We start from the raw sequence: 20691 nt of genomic DNA, 5'->3' as shown, positions 1-20691 counted from the left end.
GATTCAGGACTGACTTCATGAGTAATTAAGAGGAATTTCCCCCCCGCTGTATATCAATGCTAGTTCACGAAGACTGCATTACTTAACATGCCTCTTCTACCAGTCTCTTAAATATGGTTATTACCTGTTGAATGCCTAAGTCACAAACTTGAAGAATCTTTTGTTTCTGAATTACATATATGACATTTATGTTTAGGGACTAGTGAAATGGATAAACCATCAAAGGCAATTTGAGAGAAGCCTGACAAACTCAGGTGTATCATGGGAACCTATTTAAAGATGGACTGTGAGAACTAACTCCAAAAAGTTTTATTTTGACTTCCATGTATACACAATGATACACACACACATACACACACACACACACACACACATTTTGTATGTGATAAATAATGACCATTCTCAAATCATATGATTTGGAATCTGGAGGTATAGCTAAATGATGTTACTATTATTATTGATAATTTTGAACATTTGACTTGTCCTGTATTTTAGCAATCACTGGGCTTAGATAATTATGTCATATTTGAAACTGGACCATAATTTTCAGGATTAAGAACAAATATGCATAAGTTCAATATGATTGAGATATACAACCCTCCATTCTTTGGTTAAATGTTTATTTCTCAAGGGATGTAATAACACATACCTGTGAATATATGTTAAAATATAAACATAAATATAACACAAAAACTAAAGTGATATTTTTATTTATTTGAAAGTTTGTATAAATAATAAAGTATGTAATATTGAAAAGAAATTAAAGCTTTACTCAGGTTACCCTTAATGTCTTCTCCAAAACATCTATTCTCCTTGAATTGTAGTGTTTCTGTCCTATGAGCTCTCATTTATCTGAGTAATATGCCAGAAATGTATTTAATGCTCACTTAATTCTTGCCCATGTAATATTTATGTGATATAGATCTCATGTGATATAAGTACTTATTTTCCATACTGTACAGAAGAGGAAGCTGTGACTCGGATGTCAATTAACTTCCCATGGGTTACCTGCGAGGAGAGGGCTGAGTTCAGTCTTTCCTATCTATTATGCTTTCTTACCTCCTGTTATATCTTACAGAACTTTGGTATTATAAGTAAATGGCTGGAAATCCACATTTTCACACAGAAAACATAAAATGTTTCATTTAATGAGTATACATTGATTTATTATACTTATGTAGTATAACAGCCTAAACAAACCACCTCACACAAAAAAAGCAAAGTCACTACAGTAAAACAATAGAACTTTTGTAGTACATTTAATAGTGCCTTTACATTTCATTTCTGTAGCTGATGTTGTAGAGATTGTCCAGTTATGCATATGTACTTTTCTATATGAAATTTCAACTGAATAGAGAGCCATGTATGTAATTTTTGATCCCATATTATGTGTATCTATATTGTAAGAAATGCCTGTCTCCCTCTTAGTCATTCATATAAAACACTTGTGTATAAATATTATATATATGTATATGTATGTATGTATATATGTATATGAGGCATAGAACTCATGAACATTCTGCTTCAGTTTCCTGAGTGCTGGGATTAAAAGCCCACGCCACTCAGCCTTCAGTGACCTGGATCTTACTTTGTGAATAGAAAATACATAACAGTCCTGGAAGTACTCTTATGTTCAGGGCACATGTAATGGCTATTCCTGGTTGTCAACTTGACTATATCTGGATTGAACTACGTTCCAGAATTGAATGGCTCACCTGTGATCCAGATCTTGAGTGATGTGAAAAAAAGACCAAGGACAAGAAAAAGAGAACAGATTCTATGGAGTGTTATGCTCAGGAGTTGAGATCCCTCTGAAAATTTAACATGAGCCCAAAGGCTGAAGAAGTCATGCAGATATGGTGTAGGATACTGATTCAAGCTGAGGGAACAGTATTTGAAAGAGGCTTAAGGAAAAGTTTTTAGGTAGAATAGGAAGTAAAGATTTGGAGAGATGGCCTGTTGAGCTCTCTCCCTAATCTTCAGGACAAGATTTAGCAGTCAGTGTCATAAAATTTGTTTTTATAGCTGAAGATTGAGAACAATAGAGGGTTTTTTATAAACTGTATTTTTGAAGGAATAATTTTATGTACAGTTTAACAATGGTCTTTGAGTAAATAAATAACATAAATGAAAGAAATAAACCAGCCAATTCCTTCTGTTTCAGGAAATTACACTCTAAGAGTTGATTGCACACCACTGATGTACAGCTTAGTGTACAACCTAACAAAAGAGGTAAAGTAGTGGGAAAATCTTTGCAGAAACTCTGAAAATGATATTTTGGATGCAACTGTTATTTTCAATATTTATATTGTTTGTAGCTAACTTTCTTTTCTCATGAAAAATATTCTTTCAGAACTTTCTCAGCTAACCAACTATTTCTCCATATACTATATGCTATTTCTCCCACCTCTGTGAGTCAGCCTATAGGCTGCATTCTGTCTATCATCTGTACTTTGGAAATGACAAAATAGACCTTACAAAGCAGCCACTAGAGTCACACTGTAGCTGGAACTACTGTTTAATTCCTTTACTCTATAATTACTTTATGCTCCCTTGTATGGTAAAATTAGGTAACTCACGAGGTACGGATGACTGAATTAAATGAAATGCACCCATTGGTGGACAAAAACTAGGTGGTCCCTTCTTGATTTTTTTCCTAGTACTCCAATCTTTGACTTTACCATAGGGTCTGACCTTCCTTCTAGCTCTCAGCTGCAACAGATACTGAAGTTGTTTGGAGGCACTGCTTACACTTCTATGTGAAAGCATCTTTAAGAGAGGGTTTTGATAGGTAGTTCAGGTCTATCTGTACATGAGATCCAGATCTTCCTGACTCAGCCTTCAGATTTCCAGAGTTGCAGGCGTGTATCATCATTTTAGCTGCATGACAGACTTTTGAGACTGACTCTCAAATTACTGCAAAAATCAAGCAACCCACAAAACCCGGTCATTGGACATATTTACTAATACAAATGCATTTCTAAAAAAAAAATCATAATTAATTTACATAGGACTTATAAATAAATCTTTGTATTCAAAACATGGAATTAAGTCAGAAAACATGATTCCTTCTACAGGTATAAGAAATATATTAATTAGTATTAGCATTTAGTTTTTTAAGATCTGTATCATTTAAAGGCAGTTTTATTAGTTACTATATAACATGTGAAACTTTAATGCCTTAAACCCAGTGTTTCAGAGAAATCTGTTCAATAATTTATGGCAAATTATGAGGAAGTTTGACTGTTTTGTTCATCTCCTGAGTTAGTGACCTTCTGCTACAGCTGTGAAAACACTGCTGGGTCAGGCTTAATATTTGTAATTTATAAAACTTTTCTTTATTTCTTTCTTTGTTTCCTTCTTCCTTTCCTTGTTTCTTTATTTTCTTTGTTTGAAGAGAGTTTTTGCTATTATTTAAATATGTTTATTTGATAGACATATTTTTAATAATATAGTATTGTTCTTTTAAATTTATGTTCCTTAAGAAAAAGGAAGTGAGTTTATAAATGTGAATAAAATAATTTTTTTCTTTATTCCTATCTTATTTGTTAAGATATAGATATATCTTCTAATTCTCTTCTAATGTGAAATAAATCTAACTTGTGTATATATAATAATTAATGGATACATTTATTACAGTATATACTACATGAACCTCTACATTTTTATACAAACTATTAAATATTGTAAGTGTTCAATAAATTTTTATATTTTTAAAATATTTTTTATTTTTTAGATATTTTCTTTATTTACATTTCAAATGTTTTAAACTATTACACTTAGGTATTAGGTATAAAACATTCCAAAGATTCTTCCATTGAACTTAAATAACTATGGAACCTTAGTGATGTTCAACTTATTAAACACTCTTGGTGCAATTTTATATGTTCTAATTCTAAAATTTAATAATATTGGGGTTTTTTTACTTCTTTTTTTCACTCATAAAACCAGACAATGATTTTAAACCCTAATGCTTAGCAAAATTATAAAGAGCAATCAATTAAAAGAACTAGTCATTACATTCCTTTATTTATGTTATATAATGATTTCATTATGGATCATGTAAGACTTCTGCAGTCCTACAAATAAGAGGCAGTAATAAAGAAATATTTTCTTTAGTAGGAGAAGGATATGATTTTGAAAATAGTTTTCTTTGATCTAGGAAAATTGGCCTATGATTGTTTTCTCCACAGACAATGACTTGCTAATTTGTGAATTCTTTTCTATATATCCCATATCTTCACACTTGCACACTATACATATACAAACATTTTCTCTTCAGGACTTTTTATTGTAACCCTCTGAGCCCTATGCTTTTTATTGATCCCAAAACCAAGAGTTTATCAAGGAATCACCATATAGCAACCAAATAATTCACAACTTCTAATATAGAGATCTTATCTCTTATTTTGCTGAAATGTAGTTTAACTCTTCACATTCTTACTAATGGACATTTAAGCTTATGCATCAGATTTTTGAGAATTCTCCTGTTTATAATTTGTATAGCTGCAAAGCCCAGATGAAGGTTTTGAAGGAAAATCTCTTTATGACAGCTGGAAAGAAAAGAGTCCTTCACCTGAGTTCATTGGAATGCCCAGGTACAGCAACAACACAACCATTCTACCAAGATGGTCACTGGGTGAATGTTTTGGATATAAAAGTGTATATTTGCCTTAATATTTTATTGAGAAGTAGCTTTCAAAATGCTCTAATATCTGACAAAGAAATATGTGTCTTCAAAATAAAAGGTTGTGTTTAAAATAAAATATTTTTCTATGTTTTGAAAATATTTCTGATGGTTTCAAAATTCATTTTTAAGCAAGCTATATGCAAGAGGCTGCATCCAAGTATCAAAGAACAAATTTGACATTTAGTGCAAACTGAGGTGACATGTAGAGTGTGCCTGTGAAATTATCTTGAGTGATTGCTAAAGGCCAGAATAAAAAATTCCTTCAGAAGAGGCAATAAAATCCTTTTTTTGGGCCATAAAGAAAGAAATAAAAAGATAGTATAAGAATTTCTCTCTCTCTCTCTCTCTCTCTCTCTCTCTCTCTCTCTCTCTCTCTCTCTCACTCTCGCTCTCGCTCTCTCGCTTCCTTGCTCACATGCACACGCACACGCACGCACACACACACACACACACACACACACACACACACACGATGAATGAAGCAATCTTCAACAAGTTCTAAGAACTTTATTTTTTTTCTCTTATATCATATACATCCCTTCAAAACCTTTCAAGGACCATAAAAATTACAATGCAACTACATTCTATTTTTCTTTTAGTGAATGATTATTGTTTTAAAAAGTATGTTCCTCAATACCTTTACATAAAAAAAAAAACACTTTATGTAATACAGGTGAAGAAACAGAAAATCGTTCCCAAGAACCTACATACATTTATAACTAAGCAACTTGTTATAAATTAACAAAAGTTTAAGCAAACAAGGTAATTTTCTCAGCAGGTCCTCTTGACTTACAGGCTAAATTTTGTGGTTACAAAGAAAGAATCAGATATCTCAGTAATTATTTAAAGAAGTAATCATATAAAAAATTTTAAAAAATTACAAATGTAAACATTTATTTAAAAAACAGTCATTACAGGGGCTGGAGAGATGGCTTAGCAGTTAAGAGCACTGTCTGCTCTTCTGAGGGCCCTGAGTTCAAATCCCAGCAACCACATGGTGGCTCACAATCATCAGCAACCACATGGTGGCTCACAACCATCCATAATGAGACCTGACTCCCTCTTCTGGAGTGTCTAAAGACAGCTACAGTGTACTTACATATAATAAATAAATAAATCTTTAAAAAAACAGTCATTCCTATTTTAAATCTTCAAGGTACATAAATACTCATTAACAGTTTTTATTAAATCTTATCAGGAAGCTGAGGAAAAAAATGGAAATAAGAAATTATCACATTTGATCCCTAGCCTACCTTCAGCAAAAGTCATGTAAGCCAGTTCTATTTGAGCTGCCATTGCTCTTATTCCCTAAGCTTAAAAAATCCCCAGTTCAACTATTTAGCGGAACTGCCTTCCTGAACTTCAGTTTGTTTTTAAGATTTTCTACATAAGAGCCATTGACAAAAACATCTTAACAATCTTCTCAAAATTCTTTCTAAGGGTGGAGGTCATTGCTAACAATCTACATGTTTAAGATCTAACCAAGGGTGGTGACTGAATCATAGATATGTTCCAGAAGCAATGCTGGAAAAATCACCAAGCACTATTACTTTGACTGCTAAACATATGGCCCAGTGGACAGCTGGAGCCCGCTTAGAATCTTCATCCGACACATAAACTACAAAGGACATGAAGACCATAAGAACAACCAGCAGAGAGATGCACCAATACAGCATCAATTACTCAGGACACTTAGTACTTGGGTCTCTGCCTTTCTGAAGAACATACATGTATTTAGTTCTAACTGGGTGGCCTGCATTCTATGAGTTAAACTGTTGTTCCTCTTTCAAAGGCCTTGACAGCCAAGTTTCTAATGCCAAGGGCCCTTCAAATTATACTGTGAGAAATAACTAACATTTTATAAAGAAAAGGGAGAACTATGGTGCCCATTAGGATACCTGATATTTGTACATGGTCCATGTTAATGGTCACAATGGAGAAAATGGAACACAATTCCTGCCAAACATTTCTCACATGTCTGTCTATAACTATTTCTTTTACTGAATACCATGCATTTAACAAATACTGTGTCTACTCTGATAATATTATAACTATGACTTAGTGGTTGTATCTTTACATGCAAGAGAAGGGAAACAAATATCTCAATAGTTCGTATAGGTAGAGATCTACAGTGTGAATATGTTGATCTGACCAATTTATATCCTAATCTGAAAAAGACTTTTTGCATTCACTAATTTGTAAAACAAAAATGAAACAAATATTTTGAGCAAAAGTATTTTCCAACCTCCAAAATCTTTAAATAAATTGTGATTTATGAAAGTGACCTTCCATGGAATAGTATTGAAGAGGAAGCACATTTTTCAGTACCAGAAAAAAAAAATCTTATTTCAACTGTATGTCTAATGCTCTCATATTTGAAATAGTATGACTAGAATGTAGAAACTGATCTTTGGTCTTTATAGAATGAACAGAGTACTCTGAACTAATTATAATGATTTTGTCTCTCAGAATTAGCAAGCTGGGGTCTGGCAATGATTTTGAAGTGTTCTTCCAAAGACTTGGAATTGCTTCAGGCAGAGCCCGATATACTAAAAATTGGGTAAGTCTGAATTAGAGAATCCTTATAGATTAAGTATGGGTATGTTTTAACCAAATTAATAAGTTTTACTTTAAGACTTATTAGAGGAAAGGGAGCACTGGAAACTCATATAGAGATGTCTCATTGGTTCTTTGTCCTGCCTTTGTTACACTGAGCCTGTATTCACATTCCAGTTGCACTCATCTTTTCCCCTGACCTATTCCTAATGTTTTCTCTTAAATCACCAGTTCTCAGGTTGTGTGTCTTGACCCCTTGTGGGTCAAATGACCCTCTAAGAGGTCATTATTATATATCCTTCTTATCAGATCTTAATGTTATGATCCATAATAGTAACAAAATTACAGTTATAAAGTAGTAACAAATACAGTTTTATGATTTGGTGTCACCACAATATGAGGGACTCTGTTAAAGGGTCATAACAGTTGTAAGGTTGAAAAACACTGCCTTAAATATATTATGTTTTATTGATTCAGTGACTCAATATTTACTTCGTAATTTAAGTTCCTGAGAATTATGTTGGGCTCATCTTTACTTATGTTCACTCCAAATTCATCAAACCAAGTAAGACATGACAATATTTGGACTTCTGTCTGTTACTGTAGCTCAGTTCATCAAACAAAAGAAATCATTTAATAAATATTGATATAATGCAACAAAACCATAAATCATTTTTATTTCTTTTATTTGGTGATTGATAAATCTTTAGTAAGCTTTAAAAATGTATAGATTAAGGCTGGGTGTATTGGCACACACCTTTAATCCCAGAACTCGGGAGGCAAAGGCAGGCAGTTTTCTGAGTTTGAGGCCAGCTTTGTCTACAAAGTGAGTTCCAGAACAGCCAGGGCTACACAGAGAAGCCCTGTCTCGAAAAACCATTAAAAAAAAAAATGTATACATTATAAAATCTGTATTAGTTCTGTAAAAGCTTCTTGCTAGCAATTTATTAATCATATGTTAACTGCACCCATGTTTTCTGTTTTATACTGAGGTTTTTCTTTTTAATTTTGTTCTAATTTTAACCTAATTTTAATTTTTAATTTGTAAGTAATATCTTATACATATACTTTCATTTCCAAATATATGGTATTAAAGAAAAAAACAATAGTTATTGTCTTACTTAGGTTTATCAATGCTGTGATGAAACATCATGACCAAATGAACTTGGGAATGAAAGGTTTAATAGGTTCACACTTCCATGTCACTGGTCATTATCACAGGAAGTCAGGGGTTAAACCTATAGGCCCAGAGCTGACGCAGAATCCATAGATAGGTGCTGCTTACTGACTTGCTTAGCCTGCTTTATTATAAAAACAGGATCACCAGCCCAAAGATGGCATCTACCCGCAATAATTTTGGTACTTCCTCCATCAATCACTAATTAATAAAAGACCCTACATGCTTGTCTACAGCCTGATCTTATGGAAGCAATATCTCAGTTGAGTTTTCCTCCTCTCAGATAACTCCTTCTTTTGTCGAGTTGACATAAAACTAGCCAGCACAATTATTAAACTGATTATTCAATTCACTAAAGATGATTGAAAGGGAGAATATAGTCACAGGAAAAAAGATTGGACCCAACTCTAAATTCCCATTGTGCTTAAACTCTAAAGTCAGAGGGGATTATTCAGACATCAGTGAATCTTTGTATGTATTTTCTCTTGATCAAGTTACTTGCCCTCAGCCAGAGATCTTTTGGGGGTAAAAAGTTGAGTTTTTTGGGGGGTTAAGATGAAAATAAATATACTTGACATATGAAACTAAACCAATCAAATCCAGGGAATTGCCAAATGAATCAACTTTGAATTCAGAATTAAACTCATCCAAAATTAATAATGTCATACTCTCAGTCTCTCAGAATTATACCAAATAAAGTGTTCTTTATATAAGGATATTTATTCTATTTTATTCTATTTATTCTATAGTATTCTATTTGAGCTAGCCTCCGCATCTCCCCATCCCCACACTCCTCCAACATGCAGGAGGGTTTTGATGGTGGGGAGCTCCCAAATGTCTATCAGGGGAAGACTTTAAAATAAGCAGCAAGCAGGAGATAAGTGTACAAGCATCTAATTGGAAAGCTACTGTGGTCTTTAACAAAATTGTCTGGTGCTGAGAGTCATATCATAAACTTAATTTCTGCTCCCCTCTGCATTGCTGGTCTTTAAGCAGGGGGTGGACTTGTAATCTGAGGGGTGCAGGTTTGTTAGGGGAATAACCTGGAGACACCGGTCTTGTTGAGGGTGTAGTATGGAAATGCTAGTCTTGTTAGGGATTAGCTTAGAGACTGGGTTTTGTTGCAAGTCAACTTGGAAACTACTCCTAGATACTAGCCTGTTAGTTTAACTAAATTCTACTTAGGTTTGGTTTTCTAAAATGGAGTATGAACTTAAAAGATTTGGCCTCTCATGAGCATCACCTCTCTCTCCTTAGAAATACCCCAAGTTCACTATGGGGCTCTCTCTGTTTGTTTCTCCACTGGTCAGCATACTATCTCTCAGAGTTTTCTTTGGGAGATTTTCAGTGATACATGGTTCTACTTCATAAATTCATAAATTTTCTCCACTGGTGTTTATTAATTACTCAACTTTCTCCTTAAATAATTTATTTTCTAATGCAGCACTATATAGTCCTTTCTTTGGCCTCTTTACAAACTTCTATATCTCTTATATTTTGGTTGACAAGTCTCAGGTGTGTTTCTTACAGAATGTTTTCATATTATTTTTGCAGCATGTGTACATGTGTATCTATCTGTACATGCCTAGGGTAGTCCTTTACTAAGTTCTAGGAATCTAAGTTTACATGATCCCTGTCCGCTAGTTTTCAAACCACCTTAATAACACTGCATTAAATATCATGGAATAGGGGTTGTTATAAGCCATTTTAAAGAGATGCATTTTGTTTTTGTTTTTTGTTTTTTTTCTCCTAGAAAACTAACAAAGTCAGCAGCTATCCTCTCTATCACAGTGTCTATGAAACATATGAGCTGGTAGTAAAATTTTATGACCCAACATTTAAATACCACCTCACTGTGGCCCAGGTTCGAGGAGCGATGGTATTTGAACTTGCCAATTCTATAGTGCTTCCCTTTGACTGCCAAAGTTATGCTGTAGCTCTGAAGAAGTATGCTGACACTATCTACAATATTTCAATGAAACATCCACAAGAAATGAAGGCTTACATGATATCATTTGGTATGTTGCAGTTTACCTTTCAATTTGACTCCTGTGTTCTAAATATTTCTCATTGTTATTTCTATTGTACTAGATCAGATATTCCTTTTCTCTTGAGATCTGTTCTGAATTACATAGATGTTCAAAATACTTCATAAAAATAAATACTTCATAAAATAGTTTTCTATATTGTTTCCACATCGTTATCTGTATAGAGACCATTAAAAACCCCGAGGCTTTGTTTCTTTTACTGAAATGAGTTTGCAAATCTTACATTAACCAGTTTTAAACTCATGGGCTGGAGTGATCTTTCTGTTTTGGCTTCCAAAATGATGAGACTGCAGACATTACCACCTTACCTGCTTTAGAAACCATGTTTTTAAAATTTTTGCTAACTTGGATTTCTGTTTCAGATTCACTGTTTTCTGCAGTCAATAATTTTACAGATGTTGCATCTAAGTTCAATCAGAGACTGCAAGAGTTAGACAAAAGCAAGTATGTCCTCAATCAATCAATTAATTAAAATATATAATTATATATGTTACTATATATGTAAAATATCATTAATTCACATTTGCATTGCTGAAATACCTTAGAAAATTGTTTTATATTTCTGTCTTCCCTCTAATGCATTGTGTTCAGTATTGCCTGTCATTCAGATTTTATTTTACATGAATTGCAGCTAGATGGCAGTGCCTTCCTCATGCCAGACTATGGGATGCAACTTGGCAACTTCAGTGTTGGCTCAAATATAATTTGGTTTCATTTTGCATCATTCTCCATCCTGATTCCTTTATTCTTGCAGGGTGCTTCTCAACTTCTACTAGAAGTCATTATGTCTACACACAGACCATCCTCTCCAACTCTAGTAAAAATTCTATAATAATAATAATAATAATAATAATAATAATAATAATAATAATAATAATAATAAATACTGTGAAGTTAAAATTTGTAGAATTCCTAAACAAATATTAATTCTGTGTAAAACTGAACCACTGAACCATAAGAAGAGTTTTAAAATATTACAATATTTACCCTGTTTCTTCGCAAAAATATAAACTGGCAAACAGATCCTTAGTTTGCAAAATGAAGTTACAATCTTGTATAATGTGCAGGGTTGCTTTAAAACTTTCTATAAAAGCAGTCATAAGAATCAGCCAGGCATGGTTGCGCAATCCTTTAATCCCAGCCCTTGGGAGGCAGAGGCAGGTGGATTTGTGAGTTCGAGGTCAGCCTAGTTTACAAAGTGATTTCCAGGACAACTAGGGCTATACAGAAAAACCCTGTCTTGAAAAAAACAAAACAAACAAACAAACAAAACCAAAACAAAACAAAACAAAAAAGTATCAGTGACAGTTTCATATTATTCTCATTAAAAGTAATATAAAATGAAAATATAGATAAACTAATGGATAAAATAACCCTATTTATTAAAGTGATAATTTTCACTAAACTGTATCATGGCTCAATTGTTGTGCTAAATTCAGGTGAGCTACCCAAGGGATTTTTGGTGGAATTTTTTTTGGTGTAAATTTTTATTTACAATTACAACCTTAATAACACATGGCCCTTAGGAACTTGAAATCTAGTGTTTGCTCTATGATATGAACTTGAAATCTAGTGTTTGCTCTATGATATTTGAATGCTGATGAAAATAGAAAGTAAGGATGATATATTTGACAAATTCTTCTTTAATAGAAGGAATATTATACAGTGTCACCTGTTAAATATTCGTAGTTTGTATAAACTTAATAGAAATTAGCAGCATTTCTCATTTCAATTTTGATGAGGATCTCTAATCTTGACAGTAATTATAAACTCAGACTGAGTAAGTCTCATTTCTGTACACATTAAATTTAATATCACATTTTTCACCAGTATGTTACTGCTTTATAGTTTATGTTTTAGTAGAATAATATTTTATTGAATTCCTGGTATTTGGCGAGAATACATGCTGATATTTGCTTTTAATTTATTACTTTAGGTTTTGAGATTAGAATATAATTACATTATCTCTATCTTTACTTCCCTTCAAACATTCTAAAACTCCTTTGCCCACTTTTAGAAAGCAGGACCTCAGTTTTCAGTAAGGTTGTTATCATATTTCTAAATTTATAAGTATCACCTGTTCAACATTATATTTTCCAATAATATTACTTAAAATCTTTTTTGCCATGAGTTTCTTTATTCGTTCACTTTACATTCCAAACAGCTTGCTAATTCCCTGCCCTCCCTGATATAAGGACCCTACACCACTATCCCTTCCTTTCACCTCTTAGAAGGAGTAGTCCTCCCTGGGTACCTACTGGATACCTTTGGTCATGACCTCATTTTATCACTAATTGTTGTTACAAATATTTCTGAATATATAAATGCAACCTGTTCAGTTTCTGTAATGTTACTGATGTTCTTAATTTGCATGCTATAATGTTTTAAAATGCACCATTGAGCTTTATTTTGTTGTAACTTTTTAGTATGTTAGGTAGTATTTATATTGTCGTAAAGATATAACTTTATTAATTTTGCTTTTAGCCCCATATTACTGAGAATTATGAATGACCAGCTGATGTATCTGGAACGTGCATTCATTGATCCTTTAGGCTTACCAGGAAGGCCTTTCTACAGGTACAGAAAAATGATTCTATAGTCTAATATCAGTTAAAAGTTGTTTACAGTGTATAAAAAATATAGTATGTTTGTTTTTAATATACAAACTACTTTAGTGATACAAACTCACTGTACTTAGAGTTTATATAGAATTATGTAGAGTTATGCAGAATTATGTTGCACATAAATATTTTATTTGGGATTTTACATGCACATTGTTCTTCATCCCTTCTCATTCACTACCCTCTGTAAGTTGTCCCTTGTCCCAGTCCTTCTACCCTCCTTAATTCCTCCTGTGTCCCATCTTATAGGATTCTAGAAAATGCAAGATAGAGAAAACATGTATTTGTTCTTCTGTGTATTCTTTATTTTATTTAGTATGATGATATCTAGCTGCACCCACTTTTTAGCAAACAGCATAATTTCATTTTCCTTTGTAATTGAATAAAATTCCACTGTTCATATATATCATCTTCTTTTCAATTAATTCATTGACTGATATCCAGGGTGGTTCCATAACTTGCCTTCAATGAATAGTGCTACAATAAGCACAGTTAAGCAGTTATCTCTGTCATAATTAGAGAGTTCGTCGGTCATGCACCCAGAACTGGTGTAGGTGACTCATATGGTATTTCTGTTCATAGATTTCTTGAAGTACCTTCATATTGATTCCCTTAGTAAATACACTACATGCACCCCAACTATTATTGTATATGTTTCCTCATCTCTGAACATCCTCACCAGCATTTGTTCTTATTTGATAGTTACTGGAGAGAGAAAGAATCCCAAGCTGGTTATGATTCAAATTTCTCTGATTATTAATATGCTGAACACTATCCTTGCTTATTGGATATTTGTTGTTCATCTTTGGAGAACATTTTCTATTTCATTTGCCAGGGTTTGGACATGCAATAAATGTTTTATTTGTATATTCTAGATTTCAATGATCTGATAGATGTTTATTTAGTAAAGATTTTCCTCAAATTTCATTGGCATTCCCCTCATTTGATCATTCTCTTTGATTCCCAGAACTGTTAAAATTTCATGAAATCACTTTTTCTAATTCTTGGCACTATTTGTTAGCAATTGGAGTTCTTTTCCAAAAGTCCATGTAGTGTGCCTTGAAATCAAGTTTTGTGATACCTGCAGCCTTATTCCTTTTTCTCCAAATCATTTGAATTGTTGGAGACTATGATGGTTAATTTTATTTATAGTCAACCTGATGACTTTTAGAATCAACAAGAAACAAACTTCTGAGTGTGAGGTCATTTATTTTTAACTAACATTTTTAACAAAATTAGGGTCTCACACACTTAGTGTAGGCAGTATTATGAAATGACCCCCAGCCTTCATCTCTCTGCTGTCTGACTATGAATGCAACATGCTTAGCTTCTATTACCATGTCTCTTCCACCATAGTTGTCTGTACCCTTAAATTGTGAGAGAAGAATACTTCTCCTTCCTTACGTTGATTTTGGCAGGTATACTGTCACAGCAAGAAAAAGAAAGTCATACAGAAAACTTGTGCAGATAGGGAATTGTTGCTCCGATAATCTCACTGTTGTTCATGGTCTTTTGAATAAGTTTGTTGGTAGAATGTGGGATAATTTGAAGATAAAGTCCTAAAATAGGGTAAGCAGCCCCTTTTATTGAGAGTTAATATGACTAGAGGAATAAAGAATATATGTTCATTTCACATGAGATGTTTAAATATGTGAGGTAGTTAATTAAGTGGTCTCAGCATTAGAAGGTTGACACTATTGGGCTAAGTTTTATGAAATTGAATGATTGAATGTGGCAGAATTCAGATGATAATGGATTACAGTGCTTGGTTTAACCCCTGATCCTTTCACCCCTTTTAGAGACTTTTTAATTTGGCAATTAAAAAATAAACTCTTTAGTCTTTTTTTCTTTTAAAATCATTTTTATGCAGTTTGGTCGTTATCCCTCTCCTGGTCTGCACTCCTGCAGTGCTTCATCCCATTCCTCCTCCAGTCTCCAAGACTATGTCCCAATCCCCTAAACCCCACCACCCCACCCCATCTGAATTTGCAAGGCCTCCCTTAGTGGTTCAGTGTCTGAGATATCTCAGGAGTCCAAGGCAGTTGAGGCTGCTGGTCTTCCTATAGGGCTGCCCTCCTAAACTTTTCCCAGCCTTTCTCTAATTCAACCACAGCAGTCCCCGACTTCAGTCCATTGGTTTGGTGTATCTGCATCAGTCTTAGTCAGATACTTGTTGGGCCTCTTGGAAGGCAGCCATGCTAGGCTACTGTCTATAAGTACACCATAGCATCAGTAATACTGTTAGGCATTGGAGCTTCCCCTTGAGATGGATCCTAGTTTGGGCCTGTCTCTGGACTGCCTTTCCTTCAGTCTCTTCTCCACTTTTGTCCCTCCAATTCTTTCAGACTGATATAATATGGGTCAAAATATTGACTGTGGGATGACAACCTCATCCCTCGACTTGATACCCTGTCTTTCTACTGGAGGTGGACTCTACAAGTTCCCTCTCTGCACTGTTGGGCATTTCATCTAAGGTCCCTCCGTTTCAGTCCTCAGAATCCCTCACCTCTCAGGTCTCTAGTACATTGTAGAGGGTCACCCTACATCCCACCTCCAGAGGTTGCCTGTTTCCATTCATTCTGCTGACCCTCAGGTCTTCATTCTGCCCTGGTCCCATTTCTGATTATGATCCTCCTTTCCCTCCTCTTCCCCTCTATCACCCAAGTCCCTCCCTGCCTATGCCCCCATGATTGCTTTATTCTCCCTCCAAAGTGGGATTGAAATATCCTTACTTGGACCCTTTGGCTTGTTAAACTTCTTAAGTTCTGTGGATTCTATCCTGGCCCATGCTATTCCTGAATCAATACATGTAAGTTCTTTGGCCACTTCAAAAATAGTCATACACCTAGGTCATTTATAATGATTGGTTATGATTTAAGTGAACTGTAAGTAAATTATGAATGCATCTTTTCCAAAGAATAAAAATGTACTACACAGTAGGCTGGCTATACACATGATTTCATGATCACACTGTCTGAGCATGGAGTATGATATAAACATCATCACTTACTGCAAATATGATTAAGAAAAATTAGCTTTTCACTTTTCCTCTCAGATTATTTGTCTCCTTAAGCAACATCAATATCTGCATTATAGAGTTTATTTTTAGTAACTATAAAAATATAAGTTTCGTTTTTAAGTATTAAGCACAATTAACATCAACTGTCCTTACTGTTATTTTTATTTATCTGAACCACTTTGAGTTATTCATTAAAGCAAAAATTATATGTATTTATGTGCCTGGATATTATTGCATTTTAAACTCAGGTAACAAGTGACTTATTCAAGCCAGGAAATCAGGAGTATGACATGTGTGTATAGTGCCTTTATTCTCTTGTATGTTGCTTGTGCAATTAATGGACAAAGATATGTTTCATCAACAGGCATATCATCTATGCTCCAAGCAGCCACAACAAGTATGCAGGAGAATCATTCCCTGGGATTTATGATGCCCTTTTTGATATAAGTAGCAAAGTCAATGCTTCTAAGGCCTGGAACGAAGTGAAGAGACAGATTTCTATTGCAACCTTTACAGTGCAAGCTGCAGCAGAGACTCTGAGGGAAGTAGCTTAAACACATTCTACAGAATCACAAAATCCCTATGGAACTATGGAGCTTATATATATATATATACACATGCATACATATATTCTTATTTTTTTCATATGCATCAAAAAATCCAAAAGTGGATAATTTATTTTTTAAATTTCAACATGTATTCATAAAATTTAAAATTCAAATAAGTATTAAAACTAAGGTGAACAGTCTAATAAAGTGATACATTTGACAGTATCAGACAATTATCAGAAATATAATACAGCCTTCCCAGATCTACTCTGTCATTTCAATAAAAACAAGTATCAATTCCTTATGGAACACAGCTGGAATAGTTCACAAGTCTGCTTCATCTGGGGGACTAGATACACTCTGGCCACGAAAGGCTGGGAAGATCATATTAGCCACAATAGCTGACAAGTTATAATCTATTCTCATATCTTGTAAAACTCAGCACTCTGAATTATAACGTTTAATTATTTAGACTTAGGAAAATATCATTTTATGAAAATGTATAAAATATAAATGCACAACCAATAATTAATTTGTAGTCCCAATAACCATGTACTTCTAAACAATTGCATCATTTATATCAAATATAATCCTGGTCTTAAATTTTATGTTTATGATTTCCTTGTTTATATAGAAGTCATCAAACATGGCTGTATTCATTACATATCTTGAATATATACATAATTTTGTATTTTTCAGTGTCATCTTTTCTATTTGCCTTTGAGTTACTCTTGTAGTTTACCAGATTTTTTGTGATACCACATTGAGATGAGTATATGTCACTTTTACTCAGAGTTGTACAAAGAGTTCACATAGTCACATAGAGAGATTTCAGAAAGAATGACAAGTTATATCAGTATTAATTATTTGAATTGTTGCAATCAGAAAAGGAAAAAAAAATTATATATAGAAGGTATAAGGAGTGGTCACTATGCTGACAGTTTATATCCTCTTGTAGTCCTGTCACCTTCTAACTTATCCAACTTTATACATACTCTCTGAAAAAAACAGAAAACCAAAACCAAAAATCAAAACAACAAATACAAAGACCAAGAAGGCAAACATATCAAATTTTGTCAAAATTTAAAAGGCTTCCACAGGTTCAAGGCAAATGAATTAAAGAACTAAAAAGAGGAACAAGTCCCACTTCTAAATAAGGAGGTATTCACAATTGATTCCTTCTAGGAAAGGGAAAAGCACATTTCTCTAATGGATTGTCACAGGGTATATCAACCATATTCCAAGGCATGCCCCAAACTCAGGAGTAGTTGGACAACACAAAGAGACTCCATGTTTTTCTATTTTCTTGGTTGTTTTTATTTTTATTTTCATTACTTTTTCCATTTAAGGCTGTTAATGGTAAGGTGATACATATATTATTGATGTATGTATTGATATATGTTTTGATATATATGTATATATAGATATATGTACTGATTTATAAAGTATGTATCTATATTACAAGTACACACACATATATACATATATACATATATAATATATACATATAATATATATATATATACATATATATGAGATATGTCATATTACTGACTTAACAGCACACTTGAAAGCTCTAGAACAAAGGAAAAAGAAAGAAATAGAAACAGAATAAAACAGTACAAATTATCAATTACAGGGTTCATGTATTGCGACAAACCAATAAGATTAACTAACCTTCCTTAAAACACAAATTAAAAGTCAGAGAGAGAATGTCCAAATTCACATGATTATAAAAGACAAGCAGGGCATAATATAGGGCATTAAAGAATTCCTGAGAATTAAAAGGACATACTTTACAAAGTGGTATTTTACCAATCTGAAAAATCTAAAAGAAATGGATAATTTTCATGTAGTTAACAATTACTGGAGTTAAACCAAGATCGGATAAGCAATTTAAATATATCACTTGTCAATTTGTTTTATAAGGACAGAGTCAATCTGATTCTTAAACTACATAAAGACTGATCAAAGAAAGAGAATTACAGACCAATTTCTCTTATGAACATAGATGCAAAGATTCTCAATATAAATACTTGCAAATTGAATCTGGGAATACATAAAAAAGATCATCCATCATAATCAAATAAGCTTCATCTCAGAGGTGCAGAGATGCTTCAACATATGTAAATCAATAAATGAACTCTATCATATAAACACTGTAAGACAAACCCCACATGATGATATTAAATGTAGAAAAGACTTTTGACAAAATTTCTCATGATGAAAGTCATGGATACAAGAACATAGCATAACCTACTAAAGGCAGTTTTCAAGACCATAAGCAACATCAAATTAAATGAAGAGTAACCAAAAGCAATTTTTAAATAAAAAAAGGTTGTCCACTCTCTTCGTACCTATTTAATTTAATACTTGAAGTCTTACCCAGATCAATAAGACTACTGTATGACATCAAGTGTACAGAAATTGGAAAGAAAGAATTCATCATCTTTATTTGCAGATCACATGATAATATACTTAAGTGACCCTAAGATCTCCACTGGAAAGCTCCTATAACTCATAAGCACTTCAGCACAGTAGCTGGATACAAAATTAACTCATAAAAATTAGTAGTCTTTAAAACAGCAAGCAGGTTGAGAAACAAACTAAGGCCATGACATCTTCACAGTAACCTCAAATAATTTAAAATATCTTGGAGTAAAAATGCTCCATCATATAACAAGAACACATTATTCCACTATGTTCATAGGAGCCTTACTTATAATAGCCAGAAGTTGGAAAGAACCCAGATGTCTCTCAAAAGAAGAATTGATACAGAAAATGTGGTACATATACGCCATGGAATACTACTATCCAGCAATTCAAGATAATGACTATGAAATTCGTAGGCAAATGGATGGAACTAGACAATATCATCCTGAGAAAAGTAACCCAGAAACAAAAGAAAACACATGGTATCTACTCACTAATAAGTAGATACTATTATGAAATTTCACAATGCCCATGATATAACCTACAGACCATATGGACCATATAAGGAAGGAAGACCAGAGGGTGGATGTTTCAGTCCTACATTGAGGGGTGAATAGGAAAATTGTGGGAGGTGGAAGGTGAGAGGGACAAGTGAGGGACAGAGGAAGGGGAGGAAATTAGGGTGGCAGTATCAGAAACTGGAGATGTGAAAGAGGAATAGAGGGTCAGGAAACCGAACAAAAATAGGTGGCAGGACTCAAGAGGAATTCAGGATAGCCACTGGAGAGTCCCAGACACCAGAGAAGCATGAGGCTCCCAAGACACCAATGGGATTGATTTAGCAGTAATGCAGAGAACGGGGAAATAGAACTTGTTAAGACCACCTCTAGTAGATAGGCATGGCCCCTAATTTTGGGATGGGGCTAACCATCCATCCCAGATTTTTAACCCAGAAATACTCCTGTCAAAAAAAAAAAAAAAAAAGAAGAAGAAGAAGAGGAGGAGGAGGAGGAACAGGGCCAAAAAATGGAACAGAGACTGGACCAGGGAACGTCGCCACCTGGGGATACATCATGTCTGCAGACAACAAACCGAACACTATTGCCGTGACCAAGAGGTGCTTGCTCATAGGAACCTAGTGTGGAGGTTCCTTGGGAGGTCTGGCCAGCAACTGACCAATGCATATGCAGATACTTGGAGCCAACCATCAGACTGAACTCAGGAAACCTGCCTAGAACACCCACCTGTAAGGATCCATAGCACCAGATCCATATGTAGCAGAGGATAGCAATGGAAGGGGAGGCACTTGGTCTTGGGGAAGTTTGATGCCCCAGAGTAGGGAGATGCTGGAGCAGTGGGGAGGGAGATAATGGTTGGGTGGGGGAGCATTCTCATACAGGCAAAGGGGAGTGGGGAGGATAGATGTGAGATGAAGGGGGTTGGTGGAGGGGTAACTGGGAAGTGAGATATCATGGGATGAAGGTTTGGTGGAGGGGATAATCAGGAAGTAGGATATCATTTAAGATGTAAACAAATGGAATTATTTTTTTAAATAAAAACAAACAAACAGGAAAGAATATCTTGGAGTAACTCTAATCA

General features: G+C 34.0%; 1 protein-coding gene across 4 annotated transcripts in view; it reads left to right on the top strand.

The window, feature by feature from the left end:
• Window positions 1-19799, top strand: part of Folh1 (folate hydrolase 1) — a 59529-nt gene extending 39730 nt beyond the window's left edge. For 2 of the 4 annotated variants that reach the window (NM_001159706.1, NM_016770.3), the window contains 7 exons: window positions 2165-2232; window positions 4507-4598; window positions 7160-7250; window positions 10177-10441; window positions 10834-10915; window positions 12956-13048; window positions 16476-17348. In NM_001159706.1, coding sequence (NP_001153178.1) covers window positions 2165-2232; window positions 4507-4598; window positions 7160-7250; window positions 10177-10441; window positions 10834-10915; window positions 12956-13048; window positions 16476-16665 — 881 coding nt within the window. In that variant the 3' untranslated portion in view covers window positions 16666-17348. Of the gene's footprint in view, window positions 1-2164; window positions 2233-4506; window positions 4599-7159; window positions 7251-10176; window positions 10442-10833; window positions 10916-12955; window positions 13049-16475 lie in introns of all 4 variants that reach the window. The other 2 variants (XR_003946512.1, XM_006508023.4) reach the window with 2 other exon arrangements.
• The last annotated feature ends 892 nt before the right edge of the window (window positions 19800-20691 follow it).

The sequence above is a fragment of the Mus musculus genome, chromosome 7 (assembly GCF_000001635.26).
Source record: "Mus musculus strain C57BL/6J chromosome 7, GRCm38.p6 C57BL/6J".
Classification (NCBI taxonomy): Eukaryota; Metazoa; Chordata; class Mammalia; order Rodentia; family Muridae; genus Mus; species Mus musculus.
Note: the sequence above shows the minus strand (reverse complement) of the source record. Positions and strands in the feature narration are given on the sequence as shown.